An 18,040-nucleotide genomic window follows, 5' to 3' on the forward strand; every position below is an offset into this window, starting at 1 on the left:
CCCCCCCACCCCCTTCTCTTGCTGGTCGCTTCGAAAGCCCAACGCCGTCCCGCCAACCGTGAGTCTCGGGGAACGGACGGGACCCGCTCCGCACTCCGCCCGACATCGGAAGATTAGAATCATTCGAGTTGAACTACAAATGCTAGCATACTTAACTCAAATCTCCTGCTATTGAAGGATTACTGTCCTCCATCCCTGCATAATTAGCCCTCAACGGGTGTAAGATGCGTTTAGTGACAGAGCAAAGTTGCCACCGTAGACCGCAACCACACTTGTTATCTGTGTCGCTAACTGGGCGAGCTTAGTCAAGGAGGGGGATCAGGAGGATCAGGATTTGTCAGACCGAAGGATGGCAGGGTTGCTATGGTGAGCATATTCGATGAATTGGTTATAATTACACCGAAGGTGCCTCCCCCCATCCCATCGCACCTTTGCCGCGGATCTCGCCGTCCCCCGTTGTAGCTCCATTATCCAATCGAGGAGAGGCAGAAACTGCGGATACTCGCTACTGCTTCGTTTCTTCCTGCAAGGGGACTTCAATAGGATTATGCTGGGCATAGGAAGCCTTGGGAACTCACATGGACTAGACGCCTACATACACAAACCAATAGGAAGCATAATTAGATGCATTATTCGGGGCCGTGTGCGGGTAAACCCCCTCCCGCAGGAGTGCCAGGAACCGCTTTGAGCAGGTTTGAGCTTATTTTCCCCACGAAACCCTACGAAATGGTCACCTTCAGGACCAATGAATACATCTGTGATTTACAATATTCCTCTCGATACTTTCCAGTGCTCTCCATCAGTTTAACATCACTACTGCGCCGTCCCCCCTCTCTAACCAAGCTTCAGATTCCATCCAGCCTTCCCTGTCGCCCAAACAAATCATGAGCGAAGCTCAGGACCACCATGAGATCCCGCCGCACAGCGATGGCGGTACCGCAAAAGACGCCGACACTATGTTCAGCAGCCCAGAGCTTGGGAACGATGGCGACTCGAACCCCAAACATAACGACGACCAAGAGCCAATTGATCGGGATGCCCAGGACGGCGTTCAATACATGGAGGCAGTGGCCTCTGTTTGGACCAAGACCTCGCTGATCGTGGCCTACGTGATGATGTGGTTCATCTATTTTGTCGTGCTGATCGAGGGAACCGCCATCCGAACTCTGACGCCCTTTGTGACATCAACTTTCGGCAAGCACTCGCTTACGCCTACCGTCACGGTCCTCGCCAGCATCGTTGGCGGCGTCAACAATCTCACCCTTGCCAAGATCCTCGACGTTTGGGGGCGGCACACCGGCATTGTGGTCTCTATGGTCCTAACCGAAGTCGGCTTTATCATGATGGCTGCTACTCGCTCTATTGACCAGTATGCCGCTGCTGAAATCTTCTGGCAGATCGGCCACGCCTCTCTGCTGTATACCGTCCAAATCATCATCGCCGATACATCTTCGCTCAAAAGCCGTGGCCTTATGTTTGCCTATGCTGGCTCGCCGAGTCTCATCACTACTTGGGTAGCTGGCCCAATCTCTCAAGCTTTCCTCGCCGGACCAGGCTGGCCTTGGGCTTTTGGGACATTTGCGATTCTGACGCCTATGGTCGTTGCTCCACTCATTGTCCTTTTGTACTGGAATATCGCCAAAGCGAAAAAGCAAGGCCTTATTCCAAAGCGAGACAGCGGGCGAACACCTTTCCAATCCGTTATCCATTACTTCCGCGAATTCGACGCCGTCGGTCTCATTCTTTTGACTGGTGGATTGGCACTTTTCCTTCTGCCATTCAACATTTACACCTTGCAACCGGACGGATGGCGATCTCCTCTCATTATCTGCCTACTTGTTTTCGGCTTTGTTCTCATGCTTGTGTTTGTCGCGTGGGAAAAATTCTTCGCCTCTATCAGTTTCATCCCCTTTAATTATCTTTCTGACCGTCAAGTTCTGGGTGCTTGTTTCCTTGGTTTTACACTGTTCATCAGCCAATCCTGCTGGACGTCCTTTTTCAGTTCTTTCCTTATGGTTGTCAATAACCAATCTGTTACCACTGCCAGCTATATCACCAATGCCTACCAAGTCGCCATCACAGTGTTCTCACTTGTCGCAGGCTGGGTCATCAATTGGTCTGGTCACTACAAATATGTCAATCTCTTCCTCGGACTTCCTTTGACTATTCTCGCGCTGGGCCTCACGTACTATTTCTCCACTCTTGGTTGGCATTACGGTTATTTCATCTTTACCCAGATTCTCCTGGCTATCGGCCACGCATTTATCATCATCTGCGACGAAGTCGCTGGCATGGCTGCGGTCTCACACCAGTACGTCGCCGTCATCCTAGCTATGGAGGGACTGTTTTCGAGCATCGGTGGCGGTATCGGTTCTTCTATATCTGCGGCTATCTGGACGTTTGCCTTTCCCAAAGCGCTCGCCAACCACCTTCCTGCTAAAGATCTGCCTAATATTCAGAAGATCTATGGCGATGTGGTTACACAGCTGAGTTTCCCGATCGGATCCGACACTCGCATCGCCATCCAAAAAGCCTACGGTGACGCTCAGAGGACCGTGTTGCTCCCGGGTATTGCTGTCTGGATTATTGGCATAGTTGCAGTCCTTGCCTGGCGAGACGTCAATCTCAAGAACATCAAGCAAGTCAAGGGCAATGTCATTTAACTCCAGGTGGTTAGTTAGTGCTAGGAGTACGGTTTCCTTCAATGGCTCTTGTGGTGTATGGACTCTTGGCTGTGCTCACTTGTGGCATCATCCTGTCTGCTCTCATTTTGGTAGCCTAACATTGTTAAGAGGAATACATTTCGTTGATCAAATACTAGCCATGCTAACACTTGGTTTCAAGAACAGCCCTGCTCCGCCCGAATGAAAGTGATTTGACCTTGTCTGCATAGTATCTACTCTACCTCAGGTCAGGACAAGCCCTGACCTTGCAGTATCACTATGAGCTAAACATGGTGCCATAAAGATGATAGAATCAAGTCAACGTAGGGATGGGCACATCGCATTCCTTGACAAGCGTTTCATTCTGGCTCGCGCCAGGAACCTACCATCACGTTAGCTCCACAGTCAACGCGCGTGTGACCTAAGAGACTTCTTACCTTGAACACTACCGAAAACGGATCCCAGTCCGGATCTGTGTGGGGTGTATATTCGATGCCGTTCACAACCTTGTCGAGTATGGGTCCGTACAAATGCCTGAGAAAAGCCCACATCATGTCTATGCCCGCGGCGACGCCAGAGCTGGTCCAGATGTTGCCGTCTTGGACCCAACGTGCGCTCGGTACCCATGTAATATTGGCGCCGTGATTGGGGTTGGTTGCCCAGGCCCATGATGCCTTGTTCGTTGTGGCTCGGCGGCCCGCTAACAATCCCGCACGTGCGAAGATAACAGACCCGATGCACACACTCACCAAGTAGTCGGCATCCGGCGCACGGCGCGCGAGGAAGTCTTCCATTACGGTGTTGTTGGCTTCCTCGACGAGACGGAAGTAGCCCGCACCGCCAGGAACAACAATAACGTCAAGATGAGGAGCATCCTCGAACGTGTGCGTGGCGATCATCTGCGGATTAATCATGTTGCTGTAGTCTGCAGCCCCGATTTCAGGGTCATATCCTACACCATGAGGTGGTGATCGAGCGTTCACCGGGCCTTTTTTGTGAGATATGACGGAGAGGGTCATATTGCGCATATTCGAGAGCTTGGTTTTAGTCAGTAACAGCTACTGAACTACTGATGGCTAGCCCACCGGTTGATGGATTATACATACCTGGAAAAGAAGCTCCATTGGACCCCAGATGTCTAACGGCGTAAATCCTTCATAGATGACCTATTGCAGCTGTTTAGCCAACGCTTAGGTAGGTAGGGGCGGAAAGCTTTCTAGGGAATGGGCTGGCTTACATAGCCAATATGCAATGTCCGGTTGGTATTGGCTTGCTGTTCCGGTGTCAAGTCTTGGCCGACCACTGAGTGCAGCATGCTTGACAACAGCAACACCACGGTCAGGCACAGTTTGAAGGGATTCAATGAATGTATGAAAGTCATCATCGTGCTTATTGTTGTGTACCGATATCGTGGTCTACTCTGGTGGTCTACAGGGCAGATGGAAAGCTGTGGCGTCAAACTGGATGGAGATGGCGCTTTCTCATGAGTCATGAGTGGCAGCGGAGCTGCCTTTAACAGGAGCAAGCTTGCTGAAAGTCGCGAAGCCAGAAAATTCCAAGATGCCGAGACAGATAGATGAATGGGTGAGCATTATTGAGCATGAATTGGTTGTTCTAAAGGGTGATGTTATGTCGAATGGGAATCATGTACACATGAATCTCCACACAAACCAACAACTTCGCAATCGATGCCTTCAAACTCAACCCTGTGGCATCCAACACCCATTGTAAACGCATGGAAGCGCATAAAAACAGATTTCCAGGCTATCAAGTGACCACCCGGAAAATAATTAATATATGGGGGCCTTTTCCGATTCGTCAAGTCCGTACAAGCAATGCGGCGCAGTTCTCCAACTGACGTACATCTTGCCAATGGATACTGGTAAAGAGCATGTTTGAGAACATTTTGTTCCACACGGCGGATAAAGCCGTTGTACTGTTTAAGTGTCCTGCTAGAGAATTGGGGGCCAAATTCGTACATTTAGATTATTTTACTATTAACTAATATGGCCAGTGCAAGTGATGCATCCTCTCATCACAGTTGAGCAGTTTCATCATGAAAAAGGCGGGGAGAATGGCACGTCAGACTTGGCGGCTGGCCCTCTTTACTCTTTCCCCCCACCTCGTCTTACGCAGCAACGGCCCACCTGTTAGCTTGGCTGTTGTCCTGCAAACTGGGTTTGCGTTATCAAGAAAACCAAAATTACACCCTCGGGATAAATTGGCCATTGATCGTGACACCACCTTTGGGAACTCAGAGCTGCAAGCGGCCGCCAATTCGTTGCGACGGGATGGCCGCACGGCGGGGGGCTGGGGTCCGGCGAAACCACGGCATGCCATCATCGACCGCCTATCCCACCCTGGGACAGCGTCGGTCGCGGCTGGAGGTGCTGCGCAGCCCTCGTTTCCTTTGTCCTTTTCTGCCAGAAACCCCTATCCACGCATCATCCGATCCCAAAGTCCTGGCGCCGTCGAGAGATCTGCCGTCGGGAAAATCATGCAAAGCTGACCGGTCGGTGGCAGAAGCCCGCCGCGGACCCTGGAAGCGCCGTCGCGGCACAGCCTCCCCCAACCGACCTGCCAATGGTGTCACCGCGTGAGCAGTTCTGGCAGTCCAGCCACCTCGCAAAGGTTTGCGCGGTCTGCTAACTCGGTTTTGATGTGACATAGGCGTACGGGTGGCCGGACAAGGTACTGGGATGCAGCGACCTGCCGTACAGTGAGGACACGTAGGTGCCGAAGACGATGACCCTCGTCGACATCGAGAGCTTCAAGAAGGACTGGGTGGCTGCTGTCAAGAGAGCCTTGGACGTCGGCTTCGATGTAAGCCTATGTCAACCACATGAACCCCGACCGCAGAGTGGCCAGCCCTTGTGCTCTTCCAAGCAGACAACAGCAGCACGCAGCCGGGTAGAACCACCAAATTAACCACCGCCCACAAAACATAAGATTATCGAGATCCACGTCGCCCACCGCTACCTCAATAACTTCCTCTCCCCCGTCTCCAACACTCGCACCGACGCCTACGGCGGCCCCTTCGACAACCGCGTCCGCCTCCTCCTCGAGCTCTTCGACCTCACCCGCGCCCTCGTGCCCGCCTCGTACCCGCTCCTCGCCCGCACTACTTCTTGGTGAATACAAACCTTCTGTGGGAGGCTCTTTCAGCTATATACGTCTTGCGTTTCACGCCTTCTCCTGGTTCCAGATTTGCTCTTATCGTACAGCCGAATCAAGACGTCCCACTGATATATAACCAAGGAAAGCAAGATAATCGGCACTGCTGATACGAAACTTTTCCAAAAGGGCTGCGAGCCCGAGCCCAATATGTCGATGTTCATTCCCCAAACAGAGCAGACGAAAGAAAGAGGAATAAAGATGGTGGCTATGACTGTGAGTCTCTGCACCTTCGTTGCCAAGTTTGCTGAGCGTCTTGACTCCTCTAACATGGAGCTATTAACCAGTGTCGTCATGCCCTGGTCGCACTGTTTCGCGAGGGTTGCCGCGCGCTGTAACAGATATTTGAAGTCCGAAAGAAGCATGTTAGCCGACCTTTCCACTGTAGCTGAGTCCTCGTCAGATCTCTCGATGTGTGGCCAGTCCAGGTCGTGGCGGTTCTGCAGGAGGCTGACTGTCTCTGTAAGGCTTTGTGCGTGCGATGTGAGCTGAGTCTTGATGTACTTCAAGTTTAACAGCGATATAGAGTGGTATTTGCCGTCGCCCTGGGCTCCAACGAAGGACAATTCGTGTACGATGCGGCTTTGGAGAAGGTTCAGAAACTGGACTTCGGCGGAGGCGGAGAATTGGAAGACTTGGTTGAGGGCGTAAAGGGTATCCCGGCGCGCTATGCGCTTGTTGAGGCGTGATCCGTATTGGAAAGGAAGCAGGGCCACGTTTTGTGCCGCTTTCCACTCTTCTGCTTGCCTGTCTCCAGTATGACTCTGCGGCTCCATAATGTCGTGAACACTTGTTAAACCAGCCAAAGGAGTGCTAGGCTTATCAGTGGACTGAGTGAAAGGAGTGTCGATTGCTGGGTTCACGATGACCGGAAAGAAGTACGTCTCCCAGGCTTTGGTCCCAGCTCGTGGGCTCCATGGTCCTTTCATGGTCTGACAGAGATCCTTCCCGCTGTCGAGCCACACCACGGCGCGCCAGTCATCCCCTGGTGGGCCAACCTCAATTGACACTGTCTGCTCCACGACGTAGTGCTGTTTACTCAACAGCAAACATTTGCGGACCACGGAGTCAGCAACCTCGGCCTTCGAGCGCAATTGTTTGAAATATCGGCCCATGGCCTCCTCCTCGAGTCGACGTGCCAATTGGAGATCTTCAGGCTCGTAACCTGAGCCGTCCACATTTCGTGTGCATATGGTCGGAATAGTCAGTTGGAAGACCCGAGCTGACGACGATGGCAGGGATGGCGATGAGTAAAGATCTCGGCCTCTGAATTCCAAGTACTGCAAATGCCGCCGATACAGCTCCGGACTGACCCCGTACTTTTCACCAATGGTGTTCAACCACTCAGGGGAGCCGTGGCCACGCAGGAAGAGCAGCAATGGTCCATGCTCAACGCTATGAGAAGCTAGTTCAGCCAAGCCCGCCGGAGATGGCTTGAACCGAGAACAAGTGCCGGTTGCTATTTCGTGAATCAAGGCAAAAGTAGTTGTGACATCTTCCTCGGACACCGCCGAAGTCTCCGGAAATTTGGCAACCAGCTTCTGGGTAGGCCAAGACTTCAGGTACTGACTCAAGCTGATGAGATCAGGTCTAGGGTAGGCATGTTCCTCGCTCGACTTTTGAGAAAGGGCGTCGATCTCGTCTGGAAATGACATATCTGCTTCTCGTCTTCAGGCGGGATCTCTGAGGATACAAGAAAAGTTTGAGAATTATCTGAGCAGTGGGAGATAGCGGGTAATCAATCCCGCGTGAAAGATTCCTCCTTTCTTTCCAACGTGGTATCTGAGGCCAGGCTGTTGTCCGCCCCGCAGGCTCCTGAAACTCCAGCTGAACTGAGATTTGCGTTCTTCTGGCTTGGTGAAGTATGTGATGCATTAATTCCTTTACTGTTTTTATGGAAATCAAAAAGAGTGCTTTGGAAGAAGACAGCGTTAAAGATGGCGAGCACAAGTTTAAAGGCCAGATGGGAGATAATTTCAGGGAGGGAGCCGCCCGCCTCTCGTGAGGCTTTTTTTGGGGGGGCGAGCTGCGCCAGCGACTGCGGTAGGGACAGAGAGGCCGTGCGGGATTTTGGGCACAAACGCCCGACCAACTAGTGCATCCCTGCCTCAGCGGCAGCCGAATATCTAGCCTACAAGCTCTGGTCCACGTTGTTAGGGTGTCTAGTTCCAACCGAGTGAGAGAGAAAGAGTCCAATGTCGTCATACTCCGTATATTTCAGGTTGAAGACATTCAGAAGCGTTTCAACTTATGTCACCGACATTGATCAGTCGCAAAAGGTGCCGATCTCACTCGAGATGGTGATGGTTGCCGAGCGTCATGCTAGTTCAGCGGCATCCTAATTACCCCCTAGAAAAGCGACAGCCCTCTGCTGCTTGCACGCCCAAAGTGCCCAAGGCCATTGAATGGATCACTCGCTCAAGTCGCGGAACCCGGGAAACTTCCCGACCCCTCTCAACCCCCACTCTTACCCTGCCCCGTGGCTCAGACAGCAGTAACGTATGTACATCACAAGTACAGCTACATACATGTGATGGCTGCGCCCTTGAACGCCGAGCCGCTCCAGGCAGAAGATCAAGCCATTGATTCACATCGCCGCAATCAACGCGCGCATACGTGCCAAAATACTGCTACCCAACGATGTATGTGACTGGTCGAACCTGCCCGTTTCCCGCCCACCCCCACCGGCGGTGCGGGAAAAGTTCCGAGGCTGCAGAAGATAAGATTGGGATGAAAATAACGGGTAGGTGGGAGGCGCCCGTAAATTTATGGCGTGATGACACAAGGCTATACGGGTTCTTGGTACAGTGTTCGCGGAGCCAGCCTTCAGGTCTTGAAATCTGTCGTGGAAACACCAGTCACCAAATTGCCTGGTCTAGAGCTTTGCTATCGGTTTCTCATCATGTCAACCGAACGTCAAACCGAGGATGAACTTTGTGAGCACTTCATTGCCTTCTCCTTCGCCGTAGATATTCCATGTCTACCTCGCCTACTGACGCTCTGATAACTCCAGGCGTTCCCCTCTATTTTCTTGACCGTGTCGACTTGTGGAAAACAGTCAAGCCATACAATTTTCAGTACTATCCCAAGGAAGATTTCCCACGCCATAACTTTCAGCATTCTCCCAGCGAGACCCGAGTCAGGAATATGCGCGCTTGCGTGCCTCCTGCGTCCCTTGACGTCCAGGGATTTGCGGTCCACCGTCTACAGACCACGATGACATACTCGGACTTTGACGATGAAGCCACCATAGAATCTGTTTACTGCCGAGAGCTTGAGCAGCATTTCAAGAGTGCACTGGGAGCAAAGGCGGTTCGAGCTTTGGACTTCCAGGTTCGTTGACTGTCGAGAAAACATCTGACATCCACTGGGCTCATTTCAACTTAGTTGCGGCGAAGGGAACCGGAGTTCCCATACTTCGGCGGCAAACTGCCGCTTAAGCCTCAGCCGAGTCTGATCACACATGTTGGTACTGATCCCCAATTCTGGGCCAAGATGCTCCTGAAAAAAAGAGATTCTCACCTGGTGACATAAGACGTTACTCCTGATGCAGCAGAGGCAATCATCCGCGAGCTCTATGGACAAGATGCTGCGAGCCAAATCCTCCAGTCGAGATTCCAGATTATCACGTAAGTATTTAGCTCTATACTTTTCTTTACAGTGATTTGTGCTAGGCTAACAAATATCATTCGTAGCGTGTGGAGACCATTCCGAGTCCCGGTCAGGGACTGGCCGCTGGCGATTTGCGATGCCACCAGTTTTGACCAAGACGACTTGATCCCTGCCGACATCATTTATCCAAAGTGGATTGCAGAAAATGGCATGGTGCACTTCAACGAGAACCAGAAGTGGTACTGGCTTCCAGACCATGCGCACGACGAAGTCCTCGTCTTCAAGGCAGTGGACTCGGATGACCCTCGCGTATCTGGTAAGCGCAGAACTTTATTTCGTTGCACAATCTGTCCTAGATGCTGAAATGCAAATACAGCCTGTCCCCATGGTGCATTCCCTCTTCCAGGGCAGAACGGAAGCGCCCTGACAAGAGAGAGTATTGACGTGCGGCTGTTGATCATGTACGCAGACATGGTTTATCCACAACCTAAGCCTTGGAGCACCGGTCCTGTGGGGGCTTAGCCTCCGCATCGTTTTGCTCCTTTACTCTTCCGTATTCAGTGTTTCGATCCATTGGCTTGCTGACGGAAGCCCCACTGGTGCAAGTGGGCTCGGTGGAAAGGAAATTCTTCAGCTTGTTGAAGTCGGGATTCGGATCTTCTTCCATGGATCTCATGGTCTTCCACGGCTGTATCTTCTGGGCCTGACCGCTAGGCATGGTGACGATGGTGACGGTGGTGGATGAAAGGTTGATGCGTGCAAAAATTGTGAAATTGTGTTATTCTGTAGTTCATCTATGAGATACTCTTCATTAAGCGATTGACAGACGACGGGCAACCTACATCTGAATCGGTGTTCTGCTGCACGGATCGCACGCGAACGCCTTCAGGAGATTTCTAGAGCGCCAGAGGGAAAACGCCTTTGGACCTGGGGCTGAATGGCTGTACTAGATATACCCCTTTCAATAGGAGGACGTCTGGTGCCCCGTTTCGGCCCGATCCATCGCGTTCCCGCATGGGGGGCCCCACCACCTGTCAGAAAGGCTAGTGCTTTCTAGGAACTGATTTCACAGATATAGCCCGAATGATGCCTGAATTGTTGATTAATTGACCGTTGTTGTGTCTTGTTAAATCTCTGTCTGTGATCCCTGAGCCTAGCCTACCTTTGGGACATTGGCGTCGAGCATGGTCCTACTTGCTTAACATTACAGGCACATATGATCCCTTTTTGGGTCAGTCTCTGAAATAGCCGCCTAACGCTGTAAGAGGGGCGGACACTGAATTGTATGCAGCGTAGCAGCAGATCTGACACCACCCCACTACCCTCGCTGAAGGTGGGCGTAATGGGTCGGCTGACTGCCAAGGTTGACTGCCGAGGGTGCTGTGTGTGGCGAATCAACTAGGAGTAGATGGAATTGTGGTCTGATGATCGCTGTTGTGTAACGAAGTACTCGAGAGATACTTGTGTTTTCATGTAGGGGACTCACCGCCTCCCTCTTCGGTATCTCCCGCGGACGTAATGAGATTACATCAGTGCGTGATCTAATTGGTAGGGGCCTCTCGTGTACTGCCGACTCGAAGCTTAGTCAGCGTGATTCCTCCACAGTGCATATTGTCGCCCCTCACTTGTGCCACGGAAAAAAAGTGTCCCAGTTTTTATAATTCTTCCGAGATTGACAATCACCAAGGCGAATCTTAGGATGCTCCTCGCCTCTAGACCTCTTGTCGGTTCTTGCTCTACAGCTCTTGTCGGTTTGAGACGTTCAACTAAGGTCTCCACAGGAGTCCTCAGACGTTACCACCCCACCTTATCGCCGCGTCTTTCTGTCTAATAGTTCGCCGTTCGAAAGAGCAGCAAGAGTTGGAGGGCACTTAAGTGTCCAAAAGCAGCAGGTCTACTCAAGCCTCCCTTAGTCTTAGTAGAGTCATACGACTTCAGCCTCATAACAAGATAAAGGTCGAGCCTACCCCCAAATACGGCGACAAGCACAGGCTATGCTCAAAGAAAACGTCATGTAATTTGAAATGGTGCTAGTAAAGACAGGGGGCAAAGCTTGTAGAGAAACAGAAGGCAGAGCTTGTAGACATTTTCAGCGGTAAAATTGACAAAATCGGTATGCGCATAAAGCTCAAATGCAGGCAAAATCTTTAGTGCCATTTTCAAGTCAGTAAAATGCTTGTAGGTAGGAAAAGCTATAGGTTTTGTTTGTTAGCATCACCCAAGCTAGTATGGCATTACAGGAGCTAACAACGCATTAGCCTGTTGTCTAGGGTGAATAGAGGCAAACAGTAGTGTAAGGCCATAGTTGTAACCATTTAGTAGTTAGCCAAGACACGCATTTAAACCACCATAGAGCTATTTGTTTGTTTGCCTAAATACCTGTTTCTAATATGCAAGTGTAAAATTAGATGCATGGCAAGCAAGGTCATTGGTTATTTGCAAGCAAAGCATAAGTCTATCAAGCCTAGCAAACAGTTAAAGATTGCAGAATTGATAAGCCAAATCCTAGACATCACAAAAACCTAGGATAAGTTAAAAGAGTTTAAGTTCCTGCCACCTACCATTCTACCCATCCTATTTATTAAGCCACTAGTTGTCAGTTTAAGGTGCAACCAATGCAACTTTGTCAGCATAGAGGTAAGAGAGATGCAGCAATATTGCTAGAATGATTATAGATAGGCAAATGATTAGAGTAAGGGCAGTAATGTAGTAAAAAAAGCAAAGCAAGAGTGGGTTGTGCTATAGACAATAGGCATGCGTTGTTAGCGATTTTTCCAGTTAGGCTTTAAAAGCAGTTAATTTAAGGTTAGCTAGGGCAGCAAGCTAGCAGTGGTAGCAAAGGTAGATGCAAAAACATTAGAGAAGCAGCTAATACAAATCTATGCAACCTAGATAGCGCAGTTTAAGTCAAAAAAGCAGTTGATTAAGGCAGGCGACAAGAAGGCTAAGCTAAATAGGTAGTTAGACTGCATTGATTGGCTAATGCATTTGAAAGGTTTAGACTTAGCCTAGTTGCGCAGCATAGTTAAGCCAATTGGCAAGGACAAGGTAGTGTTGCAGCAGATATAAGAAAGCATAGAGTAGGTGATAGAGCAGGCAAGAGGGGCAGTAGTAAAGTAGCGTAGGCATGCAATGTTGTTTAAGATTAATAAAAAGAAGGTTTATGTCAAGCAAAAGAAGCTGTTTGATAGGTAGATAGAGGAGGATATATAGGTAGATTACAAGAAAGTGTACTGCAAGTTGTTGTGTTATATATAGCAGACATAGGAATAGGATAATAAAAACTAGCTGCTATATGTATTTACTAAAAAGCAGGGTAATTTGTTTGACAAGTTTTGCAAGGCAGTAAAGAAGCGTGTGCAAGTAGAAAGCATAATGTTGTTAGATAAGGTAGAGTAGTGGAAACGTAAGGACTAGGCAGACTAGGCAGACTAGTTGTGTTTAGATGCAATAGTTGCATTTTTCAACTACTAATACAAAAACATGCTATATAAAAGTGTGTTAATTAGCAGTTTGGCAGTGTTAGAATTGCGCAATAACAATAGTTGGTATAGGCTAGAGGATTACATGCCAAAGTATTTGGCAGTTATCAAAGTAGCATAGATGTTAGTTGTGTATTAGTTAATGGTTAAGCAGTAGGATAAGGTAGTGGCGTTAGAGAAGATAATAAGTGTAAAGAAGGCATAGAAGGTAGCAACTAGGTTGTTCAAAATTACCTAGCTAAAGGTTAAGCAGTTTATAATAGTTGTGTTAGACAAGTCTAAGCTAGGCCTAATGGATTGGATATTTGATTTGCGCATGTATAGGATGCAAGTCTAGTTTACAATGCTAGCAGCAAAGACAGTTAATTAGATTAAGGATTGGATTATATACTAGCAGATAAAGATTAGGACAAACGATTTGGCAAATATGTTGCATAAGATAGTTAGAAAGGTAAAGGCTAAATTAGGCAAGCTATTAATAGTAAAAGGCGATAATTTTAGGTTAGTGCTAGCGATTAAGTAGGGGTAGATAGAGAATAACTATAGCAAAGACTAGGTTGAATATTTATTTTTGCAAGACAATTGCAACAAGTGGTTGGCAAAAGGTTAGGGTTAGGTAGTGTGGCAGATTTTGCAGCAGGCAGACAAGTAAAAGGAGTGGATGGCAGTAGAGAGCAGCAACAAGATGCTATACTAGGCTAAGGCAGTGCGCAAGTATAGGTTAGCAGTAAAGCAGTTTTGGGAAAGGTTATTGCAATTGATGCACATGTTAGAGAAGATGCTAGCATAGTTGTGGAAGATTATAAAGATATAGCACTGCAACATAGCATATAGCAGGGTGCGTAATATATTAATAGACTAAGGCATGGCAAGTTTTGTAGTATTATATTACAAAAATTACCGCAGCATAGGCAAGGTTAAGGTTATATACTAGTACTTGCTATGCAAGGTAGGCAAGTTATTAGTGTAGTATTTGTAGTTAGTGTTGCTGTTTTGGCAGCAGGTGTAGGGGATGGTTAAAAAGGTAGATAAGCTAAGTGCATTTTTGTAGGCAGATAAGATTGTAAAGCGCAAGGATAAGGCTGTTGGGAAGGTAGAAGTTAAAGCAGAAAAAGGCAAGGTTGGAGATAAGAGAAAGGTAGAAGATAAGGTTACATAGGCAGCGTAGATCTAGAAGCAAAAGTAGACACTAGACTAGATGCAGCAGATTATGTAGCAGCATAGCAGGCAGTATCTAAAGGCGTAGGTTGGCATAAGCATGTGAAGGCATATTGCAATTGCGATTTTGAACTAGTATTTAAATAAAGCGTTTGGAAAGAATGTAGGCAAGGATAGCAAGTTTGACAAGAATAACAAGGGCATGTTAGACAGCATTTGGGATTTGCAAGCTAGACATAGCATGCATGTAGTAAGAATGATATATGCATGGAAGTTGCAGCAGAGGGTGTTTGGGATAGTTGCATGGCAGGATTGGTTCTAGGCAATTAGCTAGAAGTGGCATTGATTTTTCAAGTTTGGCGTGGAGGATAGGGTTGCAGGGTTGAAGTTAGAGAGGAAATGAAAGCTAGATGTGTTTAATAGCATGCAAGAAGAGGCATGGTTTTGGCGGTTTATGCAGTTGCAGCAGGTAGATATAGAGGGTTAGTTAAGGGTTATGATGGGGAAGGAGGCATAGTTTTGCAGCATGCAAGAGAGGGTAATCTAGGCAATTATCTAAGAAGAGAGTCTGATTGTGCAGGTAGCAAGGATAGGGAAAGGTAAAAGCATGTTGTTTATATTGCTAGCGTTTTGTTTGCTAGAAGGAGTGATGATTGTGATAGTATTGTTAGTAGCATTGCAAGAGGATTTGCATAGGCAATGCAAGTTATGCAAGATTGATTTATATGTTTGGCAAAGCTAGAAGGCAAACTAAGCAGCATTAATTGTATTTGTAATGCTAGAGTTGGCAGTAACAAAAAGTTTCTAGTTATTTGTTAACTAGTTGCAGGCGTAAGGGTAGTTAGACTAGGTTTTTATAGACAAGTGTTATATAGTATTAGATAGCGATAGGATATTCTAGCTGCAGTTAGGCAAGTTAGGTAAGGTGTTGTAGGAGATAGGAGTGCAGGTAGTATTTTTGACAGCAACATTAGCGCTGGCAGATGTAGGGGAGTTTTTTGCAAGAATAAGAGTAGACAGGCAGCAAGTTTGTTTGTTTAGGTTAGCAATGACAAAGAAAAATGTAAGTTACTAGGTAAAGAGAGTTTTAACAGTAGAAGTAGAAGACAAAGAGGTGTGCTAGGTTGTATAGAGAGAGTTAGAGAAGTATAGAAGTAGGAAGGTGATTGTATATGGCAGAAAGGTTAAGCAAGTAGAATAGTTAGGCAAGTTGTTGTTGTATTTGGTATTTTATAGCAAAGTGGATACAATAGAGGGCAAGACATAGCAGTTAAGAGAGTAGGTTGAAGGTGGTTAAGTAATTGTGACAACAAATGCGTTAGGGATAGGCATTGACATTGCGAATGTGCAGATAGTGGTATATGCAAAGGCGCTGCATTGGTTATAAGATTACGCGCAGAAGAGTAGGTAGGCAAGGCAAAATAGGAAAGCAAGCAAGGCAGTAATGGTTTGCAAAAGTAGCAGTAGTTAGAGGCAGCAAAGAGAGGGGATAGGCAGTTAGGTAAAGCAAAAAGAGGAAGGCAAGGATAGGTTAGTGTTGGAGGTAGCAATAGAGGAGTTTATAGAAAGGTTACAGTGCTAGCAGGTAGTATTAGACTATGTAATGGATAGGTGGGAGGGCTGTGTGTGTTGCGAGGAAGGTGAGGAAGAGTGCAATGTGTGCAAGTGCAAAGAGGGGTTAGGGTTGGTGTTGGGAAAGATGGTGGCAGAGGTGAAAAGGCAGTTAGGTAAAAAGATAGAGGAGTTTTTGCAAGCTTAATGCATGGCAAAGCAAGAGAGGCAATAGGTTAAGAGGAAGGCAATAGGGGAGTATAAGAAGGCAGAGGCGTTTTGGTAGCAATTGGAAAGTTAGGTAGGTTGTTGCATATTGTGTTAGGTGGTGGGAAAGGAAAGGCAGTATTATAGTGCAAAGGAGTGTTAGATGCAAGGCAGTAAGGAATAGAAAGATATTGAGGATAGAGTGTGGCAGGTGGTTAGGAAGATAGTTACAAAGCAGTAGTATAAGAAGTTTTTGGAGTGTTTATATTGCAGAGTGCTGCAAGCAATATGCAATTAGTAGAAGGCGATTGATAGGGATAGGAGGTAGTTTAGGGAGGTTGGGGAGGTTAAATGTTAATATAGTAAGGTGATGGTTAGGATGTTTGTGGGATTGGCAGTGCGGCATGAGGAGGAGGCAGGGCGAGTAGTGTGGGAGTTGATAGAGAGGGATGGGGTAGATGGGTGGGAGATGAGGCAATGGTAAGAGTGGTTTGGGAAAAGGATTAAATAGGCAAGGTTAGAGGCAAAGCAATAGTATTGTGTATTGGTATATTTAAGATAGTTAGAAGATAAGTTTGCAAGGAAATAAAGATTGCAGGGAAATAAAGATTGCAGGGAAATAAAGGTTGCAGGGAAATAAAGGTTGCAGGGAAATAAAGGTTGCAGGGAAATAAAGGTTGCAGGGAAATAAAAGTTGCAAGGAAATAAAAGTTGCAAGAAAGTAATAAAGTAAAGTATATATTTTAAGTAAAGGTTTATGTAATATATAGTGTTAGTATAATATTATGTTAAGTGTATATTTAATATTTAAAATAAAATTAAGTTAATGTTAGAGTAAAGATATATAGCAATAGTCAAGTGATATTGTTATAGTTTAAAAAAAGTAAGATATGTTATTTATGCAGTGGTTATCATTATATATTTTAGGGTTAAACAAAGTATAGTTATAAGTAAAGGTTAATATAAAGAGAAAGGGGTAGAAAAGTAAAAGGTATAAAAAGCAAAGAAATGTAAAAAAACAAGAGTTTGTTGTTAATATAAAGGTATGTTAGTAAAGATATATATTAAGTTAATAATATGTTATGTAAAAAAGGTATTAAAAGTTGTAAAAGAGATAATAGAAAAGGTAGCATATTAGTAAGTTAAGTATATTGTATATGTTTATATTTATACATGTTGGAGAAAAAGTAAAAGTTATTATATAATGTTAGTTAAATTAAGAAGAAATTTAAGGAAATGTATTAAAAGATAATAAATGCAAGATTAATATGATAAAAAGGAAAGTTTAACAAAGGAGATAATAATAAGGTAAGGATTAGTTATTAAATAATATAATGTGGTATTTTTAAGATAGTTAAAGATTGCATTATTATTAGAGAAGTTAGTTAATATAATATAATAGTAAAGTTATTAGTATTTGCAAGAAAATATTAGTATTTAAGATAGGTTTGCAAAAATAAGGTAAATTAGTATGTTATAAGGTTAATAAGTAGTAATGTTAGTATAAAAAGTCAATAGATAGTTTAAAGCATAATATATAAGAAAGTTAAGTAAGTTAATATTTATTAAGCATTTATAGTATATATAAAGAAATGTTAAAAAGGTTATATTAAACAAAGTTGATAAGAAAAGGTAGGATAGTTGGCAGTTAAAAATATATAAAGTAAAGATAATAGCAAAGAAGATAAAGTATATAGAGTTATTAGGCAAGATTAGAGTATATTTGTAGTTTAAGACAAAGCAATATATAGTTTACAAAAAGTTAAGTTTTTATAAAAGGTATGTAAAGGAAAATGCAAGGGTTAGGGTTAATAAGTGTAATAAGTAATAAGGTTATAGTTAAGGTATATAGGTAAGGTTATATAAAGGAGTATGTTAAGGTTGGTAATTGTTGTATAGTAAAGGAATAGGATTAAATAGATAAGGTTAGGTTTAAATTATATAGAAAAAGCAAAATAGTATACAAAGCATAATATATATACTGCAAGGTTGTAAAAAGTAAGGTTAAGGTAAGATATAAAGGTATAAAGTTGAAATAGGATTAGTAAGAGTATTTTAAAAGGAATAACAAAGGCAATAGTGTATAATATGTAAAGAAAAGGTATTTAGAGTTTAATAAATAGGTGAGAGAGTTGACAGTTAAAGTGCGATAGGTAGAGAAGGTTATGGTTAAGGTTAGAGAAGTTTGCAGTT

The 18,040-nt window shown here is 45.8% G+C and overlaps 6 protein-coding genes across 6 annotated transcripts; 4 read left to right on the forward strand and 2 right to left on the reverse strand.

Annotated features, from left to right (window-relative positions):
- Positions 1 to 884: 884 nt before the first annotated feature.
- QBC33DRAFT_451625 (uncharacterized protein) lies at positions 885 to 2,663 on the forward strand (the record flags this gene model as incomplete). The annotated part of the gene is made up of 1 exon (XM_060424617.1): positions 885 to 2,663. The coding sequence occupies one exon, from the start codon at positions 885 to 887 to the stop codon at positions 2,661 to 2,663; it is 1,779 nt and encodes a 592-aa protein (XP_060283821.1).
- Positions 2,664 to 2,976: 313 nt separating this feature from the next.
- Positions 2,977 to 3,978, reverse strand: QBC33DRAFT_559091 (class I glutamine amidotransferase-like protein; the record flags this gene model as incomplete). The annotated part of the gene is made up of 4 exons (XM_060429938.1): positions 2,977 to 3,045; positions 3,101 to 3,700; positions 3,770 to 3,829; positions 3,901 to 3,978. The coding sequence occupies 4 exons, from the start codon at positions 3,976 to 3,978 to the stop codon at positions 2,977 to 2,979; spliced, it is 807 nt and encodes a 268-aa protein (XP_060283822.1).
- Positions 3,979 to 5,253: 1,275 nt separating this feature from the next.
- On the forward strand, positions 5,254 to 5,837 carry QBC33DRAFT_71360 (uncharacterized protein). Its single transcript, XM_060433011.1, has 3 exons — positions 5,254 to 5,259; positions 5,334 to 5,486; positions 5,613 to 5,837. Exons 2-3 carry the CDS (start codon positions 5,409 to 5,411, stop codon positions 5,796 to 5,798), a joined length of 264 nt encoding a protein of 87 aa, XP_060283823.1. The 5' UTR covers positions 5,254 to 5,259; positions 5,334 to 5,408; the 3' UTR covers positions 5,799 to 5,837.
- QBC33DRAFT_71366 (uncharacterized protein) lies at positions 5,812 to 7,633 on the reverse strand. The gene has a single exon (XM_060433012.1). The coding sequence runs from the start codon at positions 7,490 to 7,492 to the stop codon at positions 5,825 to 5,827; it is 1,668 nt and encodes a 555-aa protein (XP_060283824.1). The 5' UTR covers positions 7,493 to 7,633; the 3' UTR covers positions 5,812 to 5,824.
- A 1,106-nt stretch (positions 7,634 to 8,739) lies between these two features.
- Positions 8,740 to 9,971, forward strand: QBC33DRAFT_578331 (uncharacterized protein; the record flags this gene model as incomplete). Its single annotated transcript, XM_060431053.1, has 6 exons — positions 8,740 to 8,773; positions 8,851 to 9,170; positions 9,225 to 9,306; positions 9,373 to 9,466; positions 9,533 to 9,765; positions 9,826 to 9,971. The coding sequence occupies 6 exons, from the start codon at positions 8,740 to 8,742 to the stop codon at positions 9,969 to 9,971; spliced, it is 909 nt and encodes a 302-aa protein (XP_060283825.1).
- A 4,680-nt stretch (positions 9,972 to 14,651) lies between these two features.
- Positions 14,652 to 14,831, forward strand: QBC33DRAFT_451486 (uncharacterized protein; the record flags this gene model as incomplete). The annotated part of the gene is made up of 1 exon (XM_060424608.1): positions 14,652 to 14,831. A coding segment is annotated over one exon (180 nt), but the record flags the coding sequence as incomplete, so codon positions are not given.
- Positions 14,832 to 18,040: the final 3,209 nt, after the last annotated feature.

This window comes from Phialemonium atrogriseum (genome assembly GCF_030411735.1).
Source record: "Phialemonium atrogriseum strain 8032-3 unplaced genomic scaffold QBC33scaffold_12, whole genome shotgun sequence".
Taxonomy (NCBI): Eukaryota; Fungi; Ascomycota; class Sordariomycetes; order Cephalothecales; family Cephalothecaceae; genus Phialemonium; species Phialemonium atrogriseum.